At 45.0% G+C, this 24,017-nt stretch overlaps 7 protein-coding genes across 7 annotated transcripts; 5 read left to right on the top strand and 2 right to left on the bottom strand.

Annotated features, from left to right (window-relative positions):
• Positions 1-307: 307 nt before the first annotated feature.
• Positions 308-4,255, top strand: I203_104428 (uncharacterized protein; the record flags this gene model as incomplete). Its single annotated transcript, XM_019143980.1, has 14 exons — positions 308-533; positions 606-1,276; positions 1,356-1,440; positions 1,505-1,866; positions 1,941-2,064; positions 2,124-2,158; positions 2,220-2,310; positions 2,386-2,534; positions 2,593-2,789; positions 2,859-2,899; positions 2,965-3,084; positions 3,160-3,658; positions 3,794-3,962; positions 4,073-4,255. The coding sequence occupies 14 exons, from the start codon at positions 308-310 to the stop codon at positions 4,253-4,255; spliced, it is 2,952 nt and encodes a 983-aa protein (XP_019007029.1).
• Positions 4,256-5,822: 1,567 nt separating this feature from the next.
• Positions 5,823-7,814, top strand: I203_104427 (uncharacterized protein; the record flags this gene model as incomplete). Its single annotated transcript, XM_019143981.1, has 6 exons — positions 5,823-6,080; positions 6,141-6,384; positions 6,499-6,631; positions 6,705-6,775; positions 6,844-7,425; positions 7,555-7,814. 6 exons carry the CDS (start codon positions 5,823-5,825, stop codon positions 7,812-7,814), a joined length of 1,548 nt encoding a protein of 515 aa, XP_019007030.1.
• Positions 7,815-8,571: 757 nt separating this feature from the next.
• I203_104426 (uncharacterized protein) lies at positions 8,572-9,648 on the top strand (the record flags this gene model as incomplete). Its single annotated transcript, XM_019143982.1, has 4 exons — positions 8,572-8,728; positions 8,809-8,876; positions 8,987-9,171; positions 9,360-9,648. 4 exons carry the CDS (start codon positions 8,572-8,574, stop codon positions 9,646-9,648), a joined length of 699 nt encoding a protein of 232 aa, XP_019007031.1.
• Positions 9,649-10,262: 614 nt separating this feature from the next.
• On the top strand, positions 10,263-14,079 carry I203_104425 (uncharacterized protein; the record flags this gene model as incomplete). The annotated part of the gene is made up of 7 exons (XM_019143983.1): positions 10,263-10,847; positions 10,918-11,853; positions 11,994-12,262; positions 12,332-12,464; positions 12,530-12,639; positions 12,702-13,472; positions 13,587-14,079. The coding sequence occupies 7 exons, from the start codon at positions 10,263-10,265 to the stop codon at positions 14,077-14,079; spliced, it is 3,297 nt and encodes a 1,098-aa protein (XP_019007032.1).
• Positions 14,080-14,468: 389 nt separating this feature from the next.
• I203_104424 (uncharacterized protein) lies at positions 14,469-16,033 on the bottom strand (the record flags this gene model as incomplete). The annotated part of the gene is made up of 5 exons (XM_019143984.1): positions 14,469-14,673; positions 14,803-15,121; positions 15,242-15,525; positions 15,661-15,862; positions 15,961-16,033. 5 exons carry the CDS (start codon positions 16,031-16,033, stop codon positions 14,469-14,471), a joined length of 1,083 nt encoding a protein of 360 aa, XP_019007033.1.
• Positions 16,034-16,622: 589 nt separating this feature from the next.
• I203_104423 (uncharacterized protein) lies at positions 16,623-19,410 on the bottom strand (the record flags this gene model as incomplete). Its single annotated transcript, XM_019143985.1, has 10 exons — positions 16,623-16,676; positions 16,735-16,796; positions 16,865-17,009; positions 17,077-17,290; positions 17,376-17,645; positions 17,718-17,820; positions 17,886-18,222; positions 18,438-18,845; positions 19,145-19,324; positions 19,402-19,410. The coding sequence occupies 10 exons, from the start codon at positions 19,408-19,410 to the stop codon at positions 16,623-16,625; spliced, it is 1,782 nt and encodes a 593-aa protein (XP_019007034.1).
• A 406-nt stretch (positions 19,411-19,816) lies between these two features.
• Positions 19,817-22,989, top strand: I203_104422 (uncharacterized protein; the record flags this gene model as incomplete). The annotated part of the gene is made up of 9 exons (XM_019143986.1): positions 19,817-19,915; positions 19,978-20,200; positions 20,256-20,363; positions 20,436-20,808; positions 20,882-21,285; positions 21,363-21,571; positions 21,642-21,810; positions 21,877-22,178; positions 22,252-22,989. The coding sequence occupies 9 exons, from the start codon at positions 19,817-19,819 to the stop codon at positions 22,987-22,989; spliced, it is 2,625 nt and encodes an 874-aa protein (XP_019007035.1).
• Positions 22,990-24,017: the final 1,028 nt, after the last annotated feature.

Genomic DNA, 24,017 nt, shown 5'->3' with positions numbered 1-24,017 from the left:
AGTAACGGATGAGTAGAGTAGATTGTTGTTCGCATGGACCACCTCCACCAGACCAGTCCACACGCCAAGCAATTCCATTGATTCCATTACAACCCAATCCTAATGCCAGTTTGGTCCCGCTAGTCGTCATTAGGATCAAGCTTGTAGTGACCGCAGCACAATAGACGATACTCGTACGTGACGACAACATGCAATACGAAAAGAGCTGAACTCAGCTCCTTTGTAAGATGTGATCTCATCTGCTACTTCGATACTCTCACCAATCTCATAGATCAGTGGTAGAGAAAGTCCAAAGACCAGAGAAGAGATGTTCAAGAATCTACCCACTTTCAAATCACTCCCTCAAGCGATAGGTCTCCCTTTCCTATCCACCCAGGAGGATGCACAGCTGAAATTCAAATCGTCACCTGGAGGTATCAAGAGGCTGCACAGCGACGAGGTCATACCATCATCAGATGTACTTTATTGGTCTCAGTATTATAGCTTGTTCAACTCTTCGGCGGATGTCTATTCGTTGATATCGGTTCAAGACGGTACGTTTCACTTTCACTTGACTCCTAGAACCGGGATTGATCGTCTGATATTGGATGATTGATCCACTTCAGTTCGTCAAACACTTACCAACCAACCTACCAACCTCTCCACCCTGATACTCACTCTTTCCCATCACCTATTCATTCTCCTTCCCTCACCTGATTTCCCCCATTCTCCCTCTCCACAGCAGGATCTATCGAAAGAAGCATTGAATTGCTTGAGGGTGTTAGGAAGACTATTAGTGGTGATATACGAATATGAAGCAGACCTGAAAGAAAAGGTTGATCACGGTATCATCCCTCAGAACGAAGTGGATGAACAGAGTTTCGCAAAGAAGTGGTTATACAGTAGATCATTGATTGAGGAACATCAAGATCGAGAAGAAGATGGGTCGATCAAACCGAATGAAGAAGAGAATGATCAATTCAAAATTGAAGATTCCGATTCAGAAGGTGAAGAAAATGAAGATGATGAAGATGAAGGTGTAAGGGCATTCAAGGCTACTGTTGGACATCCTGCTCCGGCCCATTCAACTTCCACAACGAAGAAAGAAGAAGGTATTACGGATGATCCTCTCACACAGTCGGAGACGGGTGAAGCACAAGAAGAAGCAGAGAAAGAGAAAGAATATATGCCTTGTTTGATAGAGAGATTATTCAGCTGCACGATTGATTTACTCTTCTGCGCCGGTTTCACTGTGCCTGATAGTGTGAGAGGTCCTAATGTTACTGAAAAGATTAACGTGAGTGACTTTTTGATCTCCGAATCATGCACGCGTGTTGGAGATGTCCCGTTGACAGTGCTGCTCACTTCTGTTATAGTATGTGATCTGGGAGAAAGGAGTGGGAAGCACGGTCAATGTAGGAAGTACAGCCGAATTGGACAGGAACAAGACTGAAGTCCTTCGTAAGCTCATCCCATTCAAACTGTTTGGTCGTGTTGGTATATACCTAACAACGATCCACGATAGGTTTCCTCCTAATCCTTCTCTCAACAACGATCTACACCCCACCCCACGCGTTATTCACCACCCCAAACTTACCTTTGGAAATCCTCACTCATTCTTTGGAACGACGGCTTGTCTTGTCATTGCTATGTTCATTCCTGAACACCTCACTCACACCTCTCAAAGCATCATTCGGTATAAGTGGTCAGATACCGTATAATCACCTGATCTCCAAGGCAGCAGAAGAAAGAAGAACTTTAGTCAGAGCTTCTTTGATGGTCTTACTCGTCGCTCTGGACCATCGCGTAGAGAATCAGACATCCACTGGATCGGTCATGGGTGAAGGTAAAGAGGAGAATGCGTTTAGGTATTTCATATCGAAACTTGTGGGTTGATTCCCTCTTCTACTTTGAGTTCCATCTGAATTGGACATTGATTCGAGCTGATGGACTGTGAGTAGCACCGTAAAGAAGACTTCTCTTTCCTTCTGGATGGTATTATCGGTATTCTGCAGGAACACAATGCGGTGACTAATGGATATTTACCTGGAAGTAAACGACCTATACCGTATATCTTGGAAACATGTGAGTTGGATCATGAGTAAGGAGATGTGAATGTCCACTGATCTGTCATGATATGCCAGATATACTGCTCTGGCGTTTGGTAGACTTGAACAAAGTGAGCTGCTCTCTTCACAATGTTTCACAGATATTCAGCTGACAATGAGACCGTGTATTAGCGATTCCGTCAATATCTTCTCGACTCTGGAAAAGCACTGGACGTGGTATGCTATATATTGGTCACAAGTCTAGATCTAAAGGATGATCCAGGTCAGTAGACAACCTGCCGTTCTGCTCACAAAGTTCAGACCGTTCAAACTGATTTACCTCTTTCCGCTGCATTAGCTCATCACGGTCTCCTTCGACTACTCTCATACCTCCTGCAAACTCTTTCTGCCGATAAAGCATTTGCCGTCTCGCTCAATCAGACTATAAGAATGGCCATACCATCCAAATGGGCAGTAGCAGGTACAGCGGCCGATTTCTTAATCGTTGTAAGTACCTCCGTCTGCGAAACTCTATTTGTTGACCAATTTGCGATCCAATTTCCAGTCGATATACTCTATCGCAACTACTCCTGGACTCAACCCTCTGTTCCCAGCTTTGACCATTAGCATATCCAACATCGCTCCTTACCTTGTCAATATCGGTGTACAAGCTTCGACGAGGTTGTTACAGCTCTTCAAAGCTTTCTCGGCACCGAATTTCCTGTTGGCCGATGAGGGTCATCCACGATTGGTCTATTACCTGTAAGCTATATTTCTGTGTGTTCAAATTCACCGGGATCAAAGCTTTAGCTGATCTATCAATACTATCAGTCTTGAGACTTTCAACTCGATCTTATACTTCCAACTTAATGGTGAGCTCGGCGTGTAGTTCGCAGAAATTGACATGCTTTTAGCTGACTTGTTCCCTTTACTCCAGAAAACCCTAATCTCGTATATGCAATCTTACGATCTCATCAAGATTTCCAGACTCTCGCCACCTTCACCCTGGTATCTGGTCTGAGGGATATACAGAGACGTAAAGCGTTGCGAGCAGCTGGTGAGTGCGATATCAGACTCGGTATCCTTCTAAAATCACGATCCCCACTGACACACACTCGCCTTTGTCTTTCAGCTGCAGAAAGAAACGCAAATACTAGAGGAGGATTGAACCGAACGCCTTCCGAAACCGACATGCTAGCTGAGAAAGCAGCTTTACTCGGACGAGATCCAGAAGGTGATCACGATAACGAGAATGGCGAACGATATCTATCTTCGCCATCATCACAACGACGAGCCCTTTCTCCTCCTCCGACTATTCCCGAGGAAACACGATCGTTGACACAACCATTGACTACTCCTGGACCAGATCTCGTATCTGATCCATTGGCCCAAACCACGCCTCCACCGACATCGGGCTTACCTTCTCCACCACCCTCTGGGCAAAACGGTCTGAGTGAGAAGCAGAGAGGGAAACTGCGAGCTGTAGATAACGATCAATCGACCACTGATGGATCAAATGGACATGCTCAACCTGAGATACCGGATGAAGAGCTGATGAGAGTCGCTCAAGCTGGTGTGGGACCTAATGGGTATGTACCCACTCAAGAATGGGTATCGAGCTGGCAAAAAGGGTGGGTGATTCATTGCCTCCCTTACACATCCATCTCTTACAATGTCGAATATGCTTTCGGCATTCGAATAAACTTGACTACACCCATATCTCACTAGCATCAACTCGCGCTAACTCAATGTGTTTCATCCTCTAGTCTTCCCCTCGATCCAGTGCTCGTAGCTATTTCAGAGCTCTTACCGAAGATCCAAGAGAACCAACAATTGACTGGGGCACCTTCATCCAAAGTATTCAACATACTAAAGGGTGTATCTCTATCGGAGGTGCTACCCCCTTCACCACCTATCGTACCTAGACGATTCCAGGTAAGTTATAATTTTCTTGACCCTTGCATTCTTTGTGTTCTTAGACAATTGCTTCCATCAGTCAACAGGAGACAAACGCTGATATGATCATACTTCGTTTCAATCCATAGTGGTCATCCGCCTCTTGCGTATGGTTGACTTCCCTCCTCTGGGGGGATATTTACGTAGCTGGTCTGACTTCCGATGGGATCTGGAGGGACACGACGGTGAGATTGTTCGGGGTCAAACAGGCTCCTGTGAAAGGGAGGAGCGCGCAGGTGGGGAGGTTTTTGAAGACTATTGGGGTGGTGTGAGCGTTTAGGAGTGGTATGTGACTCACAGTAAGATCACAGTAAGATCACAGGATGCATAACATATGTGAATTGTATGCGGTTGTCATGATCATCAGTGTTGTTCGACCTTGTTCGTTTAACTGGAATGTATACCGCAAGTGGAGACCAGTATCCTTGGCCATCTCCCAAGCCTACACGGCGAGATCAAAGGATCAAAGAGGGGAAGAACATTCAATTGATGAGGTCTGATTGTTCTGCCCCCCTGCCCATTCAATGATTCGATTGTCACCATGCCACCTCTGAGGTACACTTGGACAAAATCAGACTCTTGGCTTGGCAAAATATCCATGTCGTACCTTACTTCGACAGTTACCAAAATAGTCATACCATCTGTCGGGATACCCATCGGATCTATCCGTACTGATAACGTCAAAGTAGATCATCAAGGGATCATTCAATTTTTGGTAAATAACTTTGGGAGGTGACGTAAGGAATGGATCTATGTCTGTTCTCAATTTAGGGAATGGGTTAGGTCCTGGTCTTCGGGTTTTCCAACTGTTCGTCGAGGTAGCTTAGGTATTCTGTGATGCGGTCCAAGTCAAAAGCGAATCGATTTATCCGATGTGTACTATTCAAGTGATAGTGATAGGTGACCAATGGGGTTGGATGTATTGCATTGAGGAACAGTTCGATCCAAGCTGTCATGGTTTGCGTTTACCAGCTTTCCAACCTCCCCCTTCTGTGTTTATTTTCATTATGAAAGGCAATGAAGTGCACTCTCCCTCTCAGTGCTGTGTGCTTGGTCTCTCCCAACATGCATTAGCGTCTGCTACGATCTCACAATGTCAGAGGTTTGAAGTAAAAGGTTTGATCTGCTGCGATTGTCCTTGCGTCTCTTCAGGCCACTGCGACTCTTCAAAACTTCTTTCCCAGGTACCGACCAAATCAGGTATTTTCGGATGAATCGAAACTATGCGGCACCGGAAAGGTTGGTGAGGGGAATGCCAATACAGTTTCATCCCGATTCAGCTGAGGTGCTCCCCGTCCGGAGATAACCAAAATGGTAGTAAAATTAGTCTAGAGCACGGAATGCTATCTTCCCAAAACAATTAACCGAGATTGAAAGGGGTGGTAAGAGGTGATAATCATGCGTTAAGACGATATATCAGGAAGATTCGATTATATCGAGCGGACTAGACCGAGGAGAAACAAAGTTTGAATGGAAAGGTTGAAAGAGGAATGGCGTGATATGAGATGAAAAGACGCGGTCAACCGATAACATACGAGTGATGAGGTGATCAAACCAAACTTCAGTAGTTCAATACCGTAGATACACACCTTTCCTTGTACAGTATCCTGTACCGATTGTTAGATTATCAAATTTTTGGATGCTATTCTTTGATCGACGGACGAGATGAAAATAATCTTTGATTTTGAGAAAGATAGTGAAGAGCGAAAAATAATATATATAGGCCGGTTCGGGGGTTCGAGAATGCATTGGACAATTGACTCATCGCGGAACGATCAAGATCAAAGACTGGTACATTGCTACCGTATACACTGACCTCTTCAACTAAGATGATACAAGATGAGTTACCACTACAACCACCCTCATACCTCGAGTGACTCGGATGATGAATCGAAAGATATCTCACCTCAACCCAACAATCACGATTTGGAATATCAACCTGAACAACATGTTTTCAAGGATATAACCAAAGTTGAGGATGTCGATTTCTCAGGATACAACTTCACCCGAGACGAGGAGAAAAAATTGGTTAGGAAATTGGATTTACACATCTTGCCTTTTATCTGGGCTGGTTATCTGTTCAACTCGCTTGATAGAGTGAGTCATCTCGTAGTTATCGTGACGTGAAATATCAAGACTGAGATGGTCGAATCATAGAATAACCTTTCCAATGCAAAATCCGACGGAATGACCAAGGATCTCCATTTTCCAAACGAAGGATACGGTATAATGATCTCCATCAACAATATCCCATGGGTACTTTGTGTGATTCCCATGGTCATTTCATCAAGAAAGATCGGTCCGAGATGGACTATCCCTGGTTATATGATCTCATGGGGTCTGATGGTTTTGATCAGTGCTGCGGTCAAGAACTTTGCGGGTACTTTGGTCACTAGATTCCGTGAGTATCACCATACACCCTCTGCCTCGAACTTCACAGCTTGAATGTCTTGATATTCGACGTAGACCATAACATCGTACTAACCTCTGTTTGCTTGTCTTATCTTCTCTTTAGTTCTCGGTGTTTTCGGAGCTGGTTTTGCTCCTACCTTGATCTACTATCTTACCGGTTGGTACACCCGAGGAGAACTTGCCAAGCGAGTCGCGGTGTTCTACTCTTGTAATGCTCTGTCTGGTGCTTTCTCAGGGTGAGTTGTATCTTCAAGCAATGATTCCTAGATGTCATACCAACTGACCATATTCGCAAACTTTCACTCCCAGTCTTATCGCGTACGGCGTCTTCCAAATGAACTCTAAATTGCACGGTTGGCAAATCCTCTTCTTAATTGAAGGTGAGTTGAAACAGCACATTGTCGCAGACATAGAGCGACAGAATGCTAATGATCGTTTTTGAACGTAGGAGCATTCACCGTTGCATTCGCCATCCTCGCTGGAATCATGCTCCCTTGGTCAATCGACGGAGCTTCGTTCCTCGGTGAACGTGAAAAGGAAGTCGCCAAATTACGTATCCTGAAAGATTCATCTGGTACTACCGAGAGGAAATTCGATCGAAAAACTTTCTTCGCTCCTCTTAAAGATTGGAGATTATACGTCTTCGCAACTATCGCCGCTCTCTATTCAACCGCTGCCAGTGTAGCTGGTAGTTTCCTTACCCAAATCGTCGGTCGATTCGGATACTCCGTCGTCAAAACCAACCTTTACACCGTCGCTCCTTTCATCTTTGGAACTTTTATGATGCTTGCTACAGCAGTATCGTCCGATCATTTCAGAGAAAGAGGTTCCCACCTTGTTTCAGCTTATACGCTCGTGTTCATCGGATGTGTCATCCTCGCCGCTACACCCGTCTCAAATCATGCTGTGGGGTATTTCGCCGTGTTTTTGATCACTGGTGGAGCTCAGACCCCATCGGTTATCTTCCACTCGTGGCATCAGTCCAATGATGCCAGTGAGGATGGAAGAGCGTTTAAAGTGGCTTTTTTATGTGAGTGAATTCGCCATACACAGTGATACTCTCGCTTGCTCGTCACTTTGCGTGATGCGAACAAGGATGATATAGTGGCGAAGTTATTTTCGCTGACTATGTTTGTTTATCCACTTGATTTATATATAGCCACATTCGCCAATTCCGGTGGATTCGTATCAGCCAACATCTTCCTCGACAAATGGTCACCAGGGTATAGGATCCCCCTGATTATCGTCGCTTGTATAAACGTAACCGGTTGTCTCGTAGCTACTTCCTTCAGGTTGTATATGGCTTATGAGAACAGAAGAAGAAACAAGGCTCAAGGTGTTAATTGGACTTCGAAAGATGTTCCTACCGAAGCGCTTAAAGCTGGTCCTAAGAACCCATTGTTTAGGTACTTCTTATAATCTCACTCCCTAATCTTATGAACGATCTCAACTTTTATCTTAGTCATTGTTATATATGATTTAGTATGGGTTTCCTTTACCATAGATTTCTTCCCTTCTCACCGTATCAGGGTTTACCATTGATATTGTTCATTTGCTCGAAACGTGGTTCTAGCGGAGTGTGCGTTTTTGGTATTGCTTTTCATTTCTTGCAGAACCGGAATGTACGATATGAACGCTTTTGTCTTTGTTCAAGGAATGTAACAAAATCGATCGCTTGCGATTGTCAGAGGCCGCTTTATCGAGTACATACATGTCATGATATGGCGAGTCCATGATTGGCTGCAAATGTGCAGTCGGATTTTTGCCACCTGCCCCGTGATATCGTGCGCGTGCAAGTCACCCATGTCACAAAACGATAATTACGATTCAACGCGTTTCGAGAGACACTTCATTTCGGCTTGGATCTGAGTGGGCTGGTACAATGCAGAGCTTAGTAGTTTATAATTCTAGTATAAGCAGACATGCATTCGTCGCATTTAATGGTAAAACCTACGCTCCTTCCAAAGTGATGCGGTTTGACTCATTACGTAATGTCTTTTTTTCCCGATCTTCGATTTCTGATTCTTTCGTCTCTCGTCTTCGTCTGCGAGACCATGCATATACAATCCACTCATTGCATTCTATATCCCTACTTCAACTTAGATATAGAGCAAACTATTTATCGTAACAGCCTTTACATCACACCAATAGCTTTGATTCGATTTCCACAGCTACCATGTCCACTCCAGCTCAATCGACCACCCCACCAGGGCAACTCGCCGCTGAATCCTCCAGTGCGTCATCATCGAGTTGGTATAGTGGGAATCTCCTGCCTGTCAGTCCATTCGATCTGCCAGAGACCAGAGATTTGGTTTCTCAGAAGATCGCATCTGGTGAGTCGTACTGGTAGCATATGCTCTCGTACTTATGTTTATTCGAATGATTTGTGCTGACGGTCTCATTGCGATATTAGGTGAAATAACTCGAAAGGATGTGGAGATCATGGAAAAAGGTTATAGGTGGATGACATACACACCACCTGTGAGTCTCCCATCGGACCACTCATGGTGGCTCCACACTACGATCGACTCACAAACACGATCTTACTTCTCTGGAGTCTCTGCTCAACTGCTGAGACATTCATCGTACAGGCCACAGCGGTATCATTCTCCTACCTTATCTGGCAACTTATGAAGAAACCGTACCCTCGACCTCACATTGCGACTCGATTAGTATGGGGTGGATTGGCAGGTGTAGCCGGTGGTTTGATAGGTTTCGGAGCGGCTGGTCTGGCAGCTAGTATGGAGGTCAATGATAAGATCGAGGATGGTGACCGGTGAGTGGGAACTCTCTCTTTGATCGTTACGACGCACTCTTCATCTACGCTATAGCTGGGTGTATGTAAAATCACAACTCTCTACTTGACGATGAAAAGATACTCTCCATGTCGAAACGATGACCATGATCACATATATATGTACATATGTTGGAAATGTACTAATTCTTCTTGTTTTCATTTCATAGCAAAGTACAGGTATTCAACCTAATCACCGAACACGCTCGTCAAATACAAGAAGCCAAACACAATCCCGTCCTCGTACCTGCTCCTATTCAAGCACCAGCATCAACAACAGCGATGAAACAGGCCAGAGCTCATAGTAATCTACCTCGAGATTTCGAATTCCCACCTCAACGTCAAGCTGCTGAGAGCCTCGAGAACTCAAAGGGATCGATAAGGCTCGCGCAGGAAGGTCAGTCGATCTGGGGTAAGATGAAAGGTTGGATCCCTGGGTTTGGCGGTGGTAAGGAGTAGAGAGCAGAGATGGCTATGTGGATTTGTTTGGCAGTATAATGACTTGGCATGTATAACGCATGTGTACCAGTATCACCTCTCATACTCTACTTTGCAGTAGGCCGTATGTGAGTATGGATCGCACTGCATCTTCTGCCAGCTGCTACTTCGTAACTATACCGTGCACCATACGAGTATATATGAGAGTCAACCAATCGCATGATGTGTCATTTGAAAGGTGTACATTCACATGGTTGATAATGTCACCATAGCTTGATCCCCCCTGCCACGTGTGTGGTGCCTGATTACCCTGATTAGCAGAACTGTACATAAAAAACTTTCAATCCCAACAGTCCCAGTTTTAAGATTATCCAGATCGTGATTGAAATATATTCATTCCCAGTCGCCTCCCTCTCCTTTATCCTCTTATCCTTCCACAAGAAACCGACAGCTTTGCTTTTGCTTCTCACTCCATACAGAGCATAGTCCAAAGACTCACCCCCCCTCGTCGAGTGTTTAAGTCTTTCAAGCAAAGCAAGCTCTCCGTCACCCCTTCTCAACACCTTGCCACACGCGGCCAGGTGCTTCATTCTTCCCTCTCTAGATAACTTACCACTTGTTCAAACCTATCCAAGATGTCCCCTGTAGCAGCACCATCCCTTACTCCCCTCCCCTTCTCGCCCCTCTCGGACCAGTACACTGCGCTCGCCAAAGCTGGGTCCAACGTAGAAGCCAAAGCAGCAGCCGACGCCATCGCCTTATCCCTCAAGAAATCTCCCAGATCTTTAGACGCTCTTCAAGATGGAAAGATCGTCGATGTAGTCTTATTGTGGATCTCATCCAAATCGGGATACGAGAGGGAATCAGCACCTGTTTTAGTCGAAAGAATCTGTAAATCATTAGGAACAGGTATTGAAGGTGTATTCTTACCTCTCATTCCATCGTTATTGAACCTTGCTATGGACAAAGGTCAATCTGTCCGAACTGCCGTTAACTCAGCTATGAACGCGCTCATCAAAGCTTCTGCACCTGAGGGATCAAGGATGATCTTAGATGTCTTGTGTAAGGCTTTAGAAGATTCGAAAGGTTGGAGATCAAAGGTAGCAGCTTTGAAAGCTATCGAAAATTTGGTTAAACCTGGTGCAGATGATTATATCGCTCAGGAATTAGGTCATGTCATCCCCTTCGTGGAACATGCCATGCACGATACCAAATCTGAGGTGACTCAAACTATCCCTATTACCATTCAAGTGGTTAAAATTAGTTACTGATGTTCAACTGTCTGTTCAGGTCTCCGCCGCTGCTCAAAAAGCCGCTACTACCCTATGTGGTATCCTTCCCAACCCAGATGTCCTCAAACATATCAATCTTTTGGTCTCAGCTATGGCTTCTCCAGCAGCCGTTCCAGGAACCATCAAAGGTCTATCATCCACCACCTTCGTTGCTGAAGTCAATGCACCCACACTCGCAGTGATGGTACCCCTTCTATCTCGAGCATTGAAAGAACGATCGACCGACGTCCAACGAATGACTTGTATCGTCATTGGAAACTTGGTCAAATTGGTTAGAGACCCTACCGTCGCCGGTAGATACCTCGGACCATTATTCGGTGGTGTAGAACAGCTTGCTAAAGGAGCTGCTTTCCCCGAAATTAGAGCTTTCGCTCAAACCGCTTTGGATATCCTTATCGGCGCAGGTGCTTCCGCCAACGCTACTCCCCTTCCACCCAGAGATATCATCCTGGCCGTTACCGAGGCTTTGACAATCATGGCTCCTCATTTGGACGTTCAAGGATTACCCGCTCATCCCTCTTTACCTCTCTCATCATCCATGCCTTCCTCACCCGTATTGGCTCACGCAATCGAATATCAAGCGAACGTAGTGGCTGACTTGGTCGACATGCGAAGATGGGATGCGAGCACATGGGAGACCAAAGGTCTAGGATCATTCATGAAATTACTTCTTGGTGCGGAGAAGGGCGCGGAAGCTACCCAAGCTATAAGAAAGGCATTCATGGATATAGATAAAGCCAAGTATGCTCCTGCGGAAGAAGATGATGGCTCAGAAGGTCAATTGTTATGTGATATTCAATTCTCATTGGCTTATGGTGGTTTGTTATTGTTAAATCACACGAACCTGAAATTGAGAAGAGGTAGAAGATATGGTATTTGTGCGGCCAACGGTGCTGGTAAATCGACGTTGATGAAGGCTATCAGGGATGGCAAGGTGAGTTGGCTTCTTTTTTATCTCTACCTTTTCTCAAGTTCTCCCCGATGATGTTCAAGTATTTTGCAATGCCTCTTCATTGTTCATCCCACCGCTTGTACAACCATCATCAACCGTGCTAATCCCTTATCAAACCGCAGGTCGAAGGTTTCCCACCTCAAGACGAGCTCCGAACCATTATGGTAGAACACGCTCTTCAAGGTGAAGATACTTCCATCGCCATCTTAGACTTCATCTCCGCCGATCCTAAATTGGCCAAGAAGACAAGAGATGAGATCTCAGCGATGTTGCTGTCGGTCGGTTTCTCCGATGAGAAACAGAGAGATCCAGTAGCTTCCCTTTCTGGTGGTTGGAAGATGAAGTTGGAATTGGCTAGAGCCATGCTGATTGGTGCTGACATCTTGTTACTGTGAGTTTTCCGGTTCTTTCTGCCTCACACCGCCGGTGAAGATGTAGCTCATTGATCATCTCTGGCTAGTGACGAACCTACCAATCACTTGGATGTTCAGACTGTCGCATGGTTGGAAGATTACGTTTGTAACCTCCCTGACATCACTTGTATGATTGTATCGCACGACTCTGGTTTCTTAGATAACATTTGTACCGATATTGTAAGTTATCTCATTCGACACAGTAATTATGTTCGGTAAGCTGATCTACCATATTACTTTCGCAGATTCACTACGAGGAGAAGAAACTTGTATACTACCCTGGTAACCTTTCTAAATTCGTCGAGAGAGTTCCATCTGCCAAATCTTACTACACCCTCGCTGCTACTTCCATCAAGTGAGTCATCAGTCTTACCATCATATCATAGGGGCCAAGTCTCTAACGACGAGTTATTGCAGGTTCTCCTTCCCTCCACCTGGTTCATTGATGGGTGTCCGATCGAACACTCGAGCCATCATGAAATTGGCCAACTGTACTTTCACTTACCCAGGAGCTGCCCGACCCTCACTGAAGAATGTATCATGTTCGCTCTCCTTATCCTCGCGAGTCGGTATCGTTGGACCCAATGGTGCTGGTAAATCGACTTTGATCAAGTTATTGACCGGAGAGACTGTACCTCAAGAAGGATCCGTACATAAACACCCGGCTTTACGTGTCGGATATGTCGCTCAACATGCTTTCCACCATATCAACCAGCATCTCGATAAGACCGCTGTCCAATATATTCAATGGCGATACCAAGATGGACACGATCGAGAGATGTTGGAGAAGGCTACCAGAGTGTTCACCGCAGAAGATTTGGAGATGATGGAGAGGCCTATCGAAGGTAAAGATGGTTCATTGAGAAAGATCGAGATGATTCTCGGTCGATCGAAATTGAAGAAGACATTCCAGTACGAAGTCAAATTCAAGGGAATGACTCATAAATACAATGCCTGGTTACCCCGAGATCTCCTTATCGAGAAAGGTTTCCAGAAGTTGGTGGGTCAATTCGATGATATGGAATCGTCTAGAGAAGGTGCTGGACAAAGAGATACGGCTGCGTCAGCTGTGAGAGAAGTGCTAGAAGCTGTCGGATTAGACGGTGATATTGCCCAATATAACGAGATGTCAGGATTGTCAGGTGGACAAAAGGTCAAAGTGGTCATTGCCGCTTCTATGTTCAACAGGTGGGTACTGTTTCTTCTGTTCAAAAGTCATCAGTCGTTTCATGCCTATCATTTGCCCCTATACGTATATTTTCGCAATCGACCAACTTAGCTAATGTCCTCATGTTCAATTAGACCCCAATGTCTCTTCTTGGACGAACCTACCAATTTCTTAGACCGAGAGGCCCTCGGTGGTCTGGCAGTAGCCATCAAAGAATGGGGAGGAGCCGTCTGTATCATCTCGCATTCTCAGGAATTCGTCTCCGCTCTATGTCCCGAAATATGGCATGTCGATAATGGAGAATTGACACATAAAGGGAAGGTTGCCATTGTCGAAGATGCCTTTGATAATCCTTCCAATCCAACTTCAAGAGCCACCTCTAAAGCTGGTACACCCCGAGTTGCCGGATCTGCCACGCCTACTACGGGTGCGAACACTCCTGCTGGAAGTGCTGCTCCCTCAGGAACGGATGAGATTGTTGATGGAGTAGCTAAAATCATGATGAAGAAAAAGAAGAAGAAGATGACTAGAAACGAGTTGAAAGCTCAAGAGGAAAGAAGAAGATTAAGGAAATTGAACTGGTTGACGTATGGTGGTGAGAGAGAACCTGATACCGATGATGAGTAAGGTTAGGGGATGGACAATTTCGATTCCTATCGTATAGAGTTTTTCTTTGTTTCGTTTCATGTGTTTCCTTTTGATAAATAGGATTAACCATCACTATAGATACTTTATATCTCGTATAGATTGTTTGTTCTGTTTTTCGGTTCCGATTAGACTGGATTAGACTAGATTTACACTTATATATGTGTTTTCAACTTTTTCAACTTTATGACTTATGGATCATGGATTATCTGAATCTCATGGGTTCAACCAACTACATTTATCTATACTTAGATCACATGCTTTGACGCCGTCTGTCTTCGCCAATGCTCAATTCAATGGATGATTCGGATTAATATCACTTCATTCCCACTACAGATATATTACTTAACTAATTCCTAGCAACCGTTGCTCTAAGCTACTTTCCCGCCTAATTCCTCTTCGATGAAATCTTGTACAGCACCCTCATAACCAGTTTTGGAATCATCAACTTCGAAACCTAATTTCAACGCATCGGAATTATCGAATGCGCCCGCCCAGGTATCGCAGATTCTGATGACCGCTGGATCTTTCTTGAATTTGATCAAGTTGAGTTTATCTTTACCGCCATATTTGATTCTGTGCAGATCAGGGAGAACATTAATTAGCATTAGCGTCAGTGACAGTGACAGTGACAGTATTTACACAATGCGTAAGGGATATATGAGTACAATTATGATTGTGTGGTTTCGGTCCAGTTAGACTCACAAGGTTTCGATAATCTGTCTTGGGGTAATTTGTATTCCCGGTAAATTAACGATCCTCTCCTGTGAAACCTCCTTCAACTGTTTCTCTTCTACTACTGCTGCCCAGAGGATATTCCTAATGACGGTTTTGGTCCTTCCTACCCAAGTGAGATAGTAGTCCAGAGCGGGATCATCCATCGAATCTGCAATGGGACAAAGGGATTCTTGACCTTGTAATGGTTCTCTGATCATTCCTGAGATGTAGGATGATGCCGCACTGGATGGTGCACCCGGTCGGACAGTTACTGTTACCAATCTAACGGTTCGGGTATCGAGGTAGCCTAGAAGAGATTGCAAGTCAGTATAAGCTGTTATACACATCCAAAAACACAAATACAGAGGAACTGTGGTTGAAGATGTATGATGTGTGATAGCGATAGTAATCTGTCTTCTTTACTCACCTTTCCTTCCATAATCATAAACAATCATCTCAATACAATGTTTCTGAACACCATAACTTGATTCTGGCACAACGGGCTTAGTCTTAGGATCAACCACCGACTGAGGGGTGACTGCCCCATAGACAGCAAGGGAAGATGCAAAAACGTATATAGGTCTTGGATGACCTTGTGGGAAATTCGCCTCGGCATGTTTGTGCGTTGCCTCTAACAAAGCTCGATGGGAATCTACGTTGACTGCGTATCCGAGGGGGAAGTTCGCTTCGGATCCGCCTGACATGATACCGCTGTGGATGGTAAGGTGACAAGCACCAAGTCAGCATTATTACATCTCTGTTGATAAATATACCTTTCATCGTGAGTGAAAGAGAATGTGAATGTGGACGATTTTAGAGATAGTAAGTAATAAGTAAAATACTCACTGTAAAGCAAATACCCCACCTACTTTCTCACCATCGAAAACCCCTTTGAGTTCATCCGGCTTACCCAAATCAGCTTTGACGTTCCTCAATCTCTTGGTATCGGTGATTCCATGATTGGGAGGTTCAATAATATCCGTAGCGATTATTCGAAGGTTTGGGTAAAGTTTTAACAAGAGTAGAACGAGTTTCTGTCCGACGAAACCTGAATATACCGAAGAATTGGATCAGCTTCATAGACGAAAGCAAAGCAAGAGAGAGACGGGCATAATGAAAGAGGGTGTATGTTAGAGATGGACTCACCTCCTGCCCCTGTGACGAGGACGGTTTCGACGAATGAAGGTAGTTTCAATGCTTCATATGTTGGTGCTGACATCCTGTATCTTCTGTGCGTGTATCTTTTTGAGCGAATGATCGAATGACAATAAACAACGAGACTAGCAGGATGTAAGAGGTAAGTGTGAGAAATAGGAGAGAAGAGAGATATTATATGTTAGAAGGATATTCGGATCGATGATTCTTTGATTCTTCTGAAAAGTCGTATTTATCACTTCCTCGATCAGCCGACTTTTTACCACACAACAGCAACGACACGATCATAAGTAATATATTGCCAAATGAATAGGTAACACCATACTCCGCTATCTCTTGGGCCGCTACGTCCTCTCTGCGATGCATATGCCCATCTTTGTCCTCATCCTCGACATGTTTGCAGATGTACCAGTCAGTCATTCGGGTCGAGTGAGATACCCGAAATAGCGTGAGATCCGGAATCACGGTCCGATGTTTTGCCGGGCCGTACATTGCGAGTTGTACTGAAGAATACTCGTATTGATCAAGAATATTGATTTTGTAATATAACATTTTCATACAGATATATGTATATATGATAAATGAGGATAGGACCTTTTGCTTCTGCTCCCTGCATCTCATCTCGTAATCACAGTCATGTTACAGTTGGTCATCTATCGCGTTCGGATGATACCAGCGTTGATCAACTTCTGGATCTTTTGAGCGATCTATATATAAAAGTCAGCTTCACATCTGCTTGCGCCAGAGTACTGTTTGTATACTCACCATAGGATTCTTCATGTGATCTTGTAATGCCTTGGGGTTCTGTTGAGCATCAGATAGGATTTCTAAACCATCAACCAAGAATTAGCTCTAATCATATTCGAAGAAAAAGCTAAGTCCGTTGACAACTCACGTCTCATGATTGGATCACTCATGATTTCCTGTACAGCAGGATCTCTCATGGCTCTCTCATAAGTCTCTTCGTCAGTCTCGGTAGATCGTTGAGATTGGATCTGTTGTAAGATCCTAGTCAAGTTCGTTTCCAGTTCACGTGTGTGCTATACGTCAATGTAGTGAGACAATCAGCGCGATTGTTTTCGTGTCTCTAACGAGCAGCCAACTTACCTTCTTCTCGGTGTCAGCTTCGGTAGCTTGTTGCAAAGTTTCCAAAGCACCATTGAGCTCCTTCATAGCTTCTTGGACCAGAGCCTTTCTGATGTAAGCTTTAATGAAAGTACCGTCGATCTTGATAGCTTGTTCGGCATCTTTGAGAGCTTCGGGAAGAGCCATCAATTTTTGATAGCATGATGCCCGGTTGTTGTATGCTCTTGGATCGGTTCTGAATGATCGAAAATACAGTCAGTAAGGAATACGATTCGAGTCTGGGAAAGACCCTGTCAGACCAAAATGACTTGATTACTCACGGTAATCTCTTGACAGCTTCTGTGTAGTGTTTGACGGCACCAGCAAAATCACCAGCTTTGAAAGCTTCGTTACCTTCCGTTCGAGCAGCGTCAGCCAATTCAGGGTTGATGTAAGCTTGTTTGTCGGCTTCGGCTTTGGCCTTCTCGGCTTCTCGAAGCTTAGTCAAGACATCCGGTGTTCGATGTTCAGTGAGTGCCTTGGAGTAGAACTTGATGGCGTTGGCCAAGTCGCCGAGCTTGCTGTATGCTGAACCGATACGTCCGTATGCTCTGTGAATTGTTGTCACTGTTAGTCAGGCGGTTTTGGTCACATACGAGGACTGGAGCGGTATATTAACTCACTTGGCAAATACTTTGTAGTCCGCCCTCAAATCTCTACCTTCCTCTACTGCCTTTTCACATGTCTCGATGCATTTCTCATACTCTCCTTTTTCGAAGTATACAGCTGAGTTGGCGTAAGAGCGAGTCATCAGCCACATCAAGTTTAAGGACGGAACCAATCAAACTTACCAGATAAGTTGGTAAGGAAAGTGACATCCTTAGGATACACTTCCCATGCTTTACTGTACAGCTCAATAGCTTCATCGAATTTTCTAGCTTTGTACGAGGCGTTTCCCTTGGTCTTCAGCTCAGCAGCTTCCTTCTGAGCAGCGGCATCTGGGGTTTCCTCTTCGACTTCCATTGGTTCTTCCTTGGCCAATGCGGGAGCAGGTGCGGTTTCAGGTTTTCTCTCAGCTGCTGGTGGAGGAGTAGGCTTGGATGAGGATGCCTCAGATTGTTGAGAGGATGGGAACGGCTGTATGCCTGGAGGAGTCTCGTTGCTGCCTTCAGGTCTTTCCATTGCGTCCTGATAGCAAGATAGAGAGTGTGTTAGCTGAATTGACACCAGCAAAGCATTCAGAATTTAAGTAGCAATTTTGAAAGCACGTAGCCAAGATAGAGGGAAAGTAATGAAAGGAATAAAGATGGACCCAGAATTGAGTGACATCAAGAGCTTGAAAAGGAACTGAAGAAGCAGAACATATCAAACCAGATCAGATCATTCAGTACATATTCACTCACAATGTCAATACCCATCATGACACCCAAAACAGTCAACATCCTTGGATCGCCCATCATCGCACCCATATCTTTACCTCCTGAAGCTTGTAACCTCGCTACCGATGATCTGAACGAAGGATCTTTCATGAAATCTTTCGTCTTCGGGTGATTCTCCAATTTCGACACCATCGAAGGATCATTGAATATCTTGCCGAGTCCCATGTCTCCTCCTGGACCGAAAGGTGATTGAGCGTCTGAATCCATTGCTCGCTTGACGTCGGCCAAACCCTTTTTGAGGATGTCGGAGTTGGGATCGACCTGAAGACCTTCTTCGTAGGCCATCACTGCTTCGGGGTATTGACGCAGCCCGTGGAGGGCTGCTCCTTTTCTGGCGTATCCTTTTGCGAAGGATGAAGAGAGTTGAATGCACTATGGGGTTGTAGATGGTTAGCGTGTGTAGATATATATAAGGGTAAGGTTGAGTATACCGGTGGTGCGGGGTGGTGCGGGGGACGAGGTGGTAGGTTGATACTATACAACATATATGTATGTACACGTATATATATGTATATATCATATATCATATATGTTATGTTATATAGTGATATTCCCCCATCCCACCCCAAGCTACCGATACGAACGCCGCCCCCATCCCACCCCAAGCTGCCAATACGGACACCGCCCCCATCCCACCCCTAGCTGCCACTATAAGGCAAGAGTAAACCCACCTTCTCTGCATCCTCCAAGGCCCCCTTATAATCCCTCTGCCCCGCCTTTGACGCCGATCTGTTACTATACAACACATGATTCCCCCCATCTATCTCTATAGCATCACTATACAGTTTCGCCGCTGCCACGTAATCCTTCGCTGAGAATGCCTTGTTGGCTTCTGCCTTGATTGCGTTTGCCTGTGAGATGGGAGGAAGGAGGGTGTAAGTAAATTGGTTGGCCGAGAGACATCTCTTCGATGTGTATGATGACTCACGTCTGACATTGTGTCCTATATTTCTTGTCTCTGTCGTAGATGAATCAGAAGCTGCGTGTGAAAAGGGGGAATGGATGAGATGACAAGGATGGATATGTGTGATGTGAATGTCCCAGGTGACACCTCTTGTCTGGTTGATTGTCGAACACTCGAGAAATAAGCCCAGATAGACCACCTCCACCTGTGTGACCCACACATACATGCCACGGATCCATCCTTATCACCTGTCTGTTATATCCACGTCACTCATGGAATGGCGCGACTCTACGCGTTGATCCCCCTTTAATTTCCTGAATATCTGATGCTACACTTTTACGCGTTTCCTTGTCTACTTGTTCCTCCTCTCTTGGTATATACATCTATATCCCGCCACTCTCCCTTCATCCTACCTCGTCCCAAGCCAACACACCCCACAATGGCAGACCTACCAAGCACACAAGAACTCATGCCAGTCCTCGCAGATGATCTCATGCGAGATAGGGCCAGGCAGTTCGTAGAGTTCCTGGACGATGATGTGAGTTTCGCTTCCTCCTCCCACTCTATAGCTACACGGCTGAACGAATGGATCCGTCATAGACACAAGCAAATTACAACTATCGAGAATCGATCAAGAGGATGTTAGACCTCGAGCAAGTACGATTGATAGTGAACCTAGATGATTTGAGGGATTACGAGAGGACATATGCGGATGGTCTGCTCTTACAACCTACCGAATACCTCCCTGCTCTAGATGCTGCTTTGATGCAGCTCGTGCAAAGTTTGCATGATCCTACCAAACACAAGATAACAGGAAACGAATGTGAGTGAGCTTCGAGCCAAGAGATGGTGGATTTAGCTAATGCTAGGGATGATAGATTACGTCGGTTTAAGAGGTTCGTTCGGTCAACAACATTGTAATCCACGTACGTTGAGGAGTCACCAGATTGGTAAGATGGTCAGTTTGGAAGGTATTGTGACTAGGTGTAAGCTTCTTTCAATCATGCTATCAGTTGAGTACGGAAAGCTAATTCATGTATGAATATATAAATATAAAGGTTCATTGGTCCGACCAAAAATGCTCAAATCGATTCACTTCTGTCCCCCTACCGGTAAATTCCATTCTCGTTCGTATCACGATGCGACCATCATCGCCCCATCATCAACAATGACAGGATCGACAACAGTGATACCTCAAGACGATGGAGCAGGTCATCCTCTATTGATGGAATATGGATTATCGACTTTCCGAGATCATCAGACGATAAGCATCCAAGAGATGCCTGAGCGTGCGCCTGCAGGACAACTACCGCGAAGTGTCGAAGTGGTTCTGGCAGATGATCTGGTGGATTGCTGTAAGCCTGGTGATAGAATTCAGTTGGTGGGAGTCTATAAGTCTTCAGGTGGTGGTGCTGGTGCAAGAGGTTTCCAGTGAGTGGGATCCATCCATCTCGTCTAGAGGATCTCGACAAACGAGCAGTTTCACTGATTTTTGTGTTGCTAGAACCTCAATCATCGCCAATAATATTATCCTCCTCTCTTCGAAACAAGGTGGTGGAATTGCCCAAACTCCGTTGACCGACACGGATATCCGAAATATCAACAAGCTCTCCAAGCGTAAAAACATCTTCGAACTCTTATCTCAATCCCTTGCACCATCAATCTATGGATCAGATTACATCAAATCTGCTGTTTTACTTTTACTTTTGGGTGGAGAAGAGAAGAATTTGAAGAACGGTGCGCACATCAGAGGAGATATCAATATCTTGATGGTCGGTGATCCTTCGACGGCTAAATCCCAAATGTTGAGGTTCGTCTTGAACACTGCGCCTTTGGCTATTGCTACCACTGGTAGAGGATCTTCAGGTGTTGGTTTGACGGCTGCTGTAACCACTGATAAAGATACTGGTGAGACGAATTTCTCTGTACATCCGGAAAATCGATAGATAGGAATCAGGCTGACCTTGTGGTTACTTCGATCATAGGTGAGAGACGTCTCGAAGCCGGTGCGATGGTCTTGGCCGATCGAGGGGTGGTGTGTATCGATGAATTTGATAAGATGTCAGATGTGGATAGAGTAGCGATACACGAAGTGATGGAACAGCAGACTGTGACCATCGCCAAAGCTGGTATACACACTTCGCTCAATGCTAGATGTAGTGTCGTTGCTGCTGCAAACCCCATTTACGGACAGGTAAGTACAAAATTAGTACAGATTCACTGTCATCTCCATGTGGCTAACCAATCACATCTTTTGTTAATAGTACGATGTGCACAAAGATCCTCATCGAAATATCGCATTACCGGATTCCTTGTTATCTCGTTTCGATCTTCTGTTTGTGGTCACGGATGATACCGATGAACAAAGGGATCGAATGATCTCAGAACATGTACTGAGGATGCACAGATACCTTCAACCAGGAGTAGAGGAGGGTGAGTCGAGCACATGCAAAGACTAGATCTACCTCGTGAGATTCAGACTGACTTTCTGGTGTATAGGTGCACCTGCCATCGAGAACATCTCTCAGAACCTTGATGTCGGAGGCGACGAGGCGGAATCACGAATCACCGAAACTCCCGTCTTTGAGAAATTCAACCCTCTCTTACATGGTGGAGTGACCACTTCATCCGGACGAGGAGCTTACAAGAAGAAAGAAGTGTTGAGCATCGCTTTCGTCAAGAAATATATCCAATATTCGAAATCACGATGTCATCCTACGTTAACGAAGGGAGCAGCAGATTGGATCGTCAGTGTCTATAGCGCGTTGAGAAATGATGATTTGGCTGGAAATCAGAAGAGGGTGAGTTGCCATTTAATCAATCATACTGAGTCTCAGTCTGGAAACTGGTTGCTGATTACGAGTTCCCGCATAGACCTCCCCTCTCACAGCGCGTACGCTCGAAACGCTCATTCGTCTGTCCACCGCCCATGCCAAAGCCCGTCTTTCATCTACAGTTGATGAGCGAGATGCTATGGCCGCAGAGGAGATCCTGCGATTCGCATTGTTCAAGGAAGTTCTCAAACCTGAAAGGAGGAAACGACGGAAGCTCAATGCGGGCGTATCGGTCGATGACTCGGACGAAGAGGATGAGCAAGAAGATGCAGAGGGTGAAGAGGAGGTTGCCACCGGTGGAGTCACTGAGTCTCAGAGGGAGAGAGCTAAGGAGAAGAACAGAAGGATGGAAGGTGGACCTCCTCTAAGAGGTGCATCTACACCTACACCCAGAACACCTAGGGCTACTAGATCAGCTGCTGCTGCCGCAGATGGTGCTGCTGGTCAAGGGGAAGATGAAGATGACGTAGAGATGGGTGAAGCAGAAGCTTCATTAGGTCTTGCTCCTCCTGATGCTGAAGGTGAAGGAGGTTTAGAAGAGACGGATGCGGAGATCAACCCCCGGAGATTAGATCTGTTCCGAAATCGATTATCGACCATATTTGAAGATCAATTAGACGCAGATGGGATGATAGATTTCACTGAACTTGTTCCCAAGATCAATGAGGGTTTGTCAACCGAAGAGATGTTTGGTAATAGAGAAGCGAGAACGGCAGTGCAGAAGATGAATGATGGGAATGAAATTATGTTTGCAGATGGAACGGTGTATAAGGTTTAGTAGGATGATACTTTGATACCTTCTCTTTCGTTTAATGCAGTAGTAATGGGCTCAATGCCTTCAATACTTCTTCCGTCTTGGTATTTTGTTCTTTGTATACAACCAGTCTTTTCTTTTCTCAAGTGGTTACTACCTACGTGGACCGCTCGCTATAGTTTCCATTTTCTACTGATCTGGGCATGTATGTATGTATCTCAACTTGCCAATCTGTCAAATAGACCTATTTACTACAAGCCATTGAATTGTTCACACGATCCACTATGAATGATCCTATTTGCAGTGAGATTTTCGGGCTTTGCTACAGTATAAAATGATGTAATAGCACCGTCAAAGGCTATCTCATCGACGGTTTACGCGGTATTTTTGAGGTTTGTGGCTCGTGCGCTGATGCTACATATCTTACTGCCTTCCCAACAATCACCAATCATCAGCCATACGAGCTCATACCGGATAGTCTGGTCGGTGTTAAAGTGAAGATAGATATGAATTGTACTATGCAACCATTCACCATATGGGACATAGGGGTCAAGCTTCATTTAGACTTTACCGGCTTCCCAACCGTCAACCAGCTAAACTCTATTTGCAGTAATTCGTCGTAGATTGTCATTTCCGTTGATTTCGGTTCCGCTCACGTTTTCCTTGTTCCATCAAAGGATGGCCCTTTCGTTAATTTTGAATTCGATCTACTGTATCATATTCGAATGAAACAATTTAGTTTGGTCTTGATGGTCGAAGGAGATAATTATTCCGAGGAGATAGTGTATACACAGATACGAGGTACGAGGCCAGTCCGCGCGCTCGCTAGTCATGATGGCCTACGACTGGTGAAACAAATCATTGATCAAATCACATTATACGATCATACCATCAGTAAAAGTCGAAGGTCCGATTCATGATGCACAGTACATCATATATGAGGCTAGTGAATTGCATTGATCTTATCCAGAACTTTCAGATGCACAAACGTAAATCTAGTTGACGAGATGATGAAGTCTCCGAATAAGCTGGAAAGGAAGGGAGTTTAATTT

Source organism: Kwoniella mangroviensis, assembly GCF_000507465.2.
Source record: "Kwoniella mangroviensis CBS 8507 chromosome 1 map unlocalized Ctg01, whole genome shotgun sequence".
Lineage (NCBI taxonomy): Eukaryota > Fungi > Basidiomycota > Tremellomycetes > Tremellales > Cryptococcaceae > Kwoniella > Kwoniella mangrovensis.
This window is presented reverse-complemented; position numbering and strand designations above follow the sequence as displayed.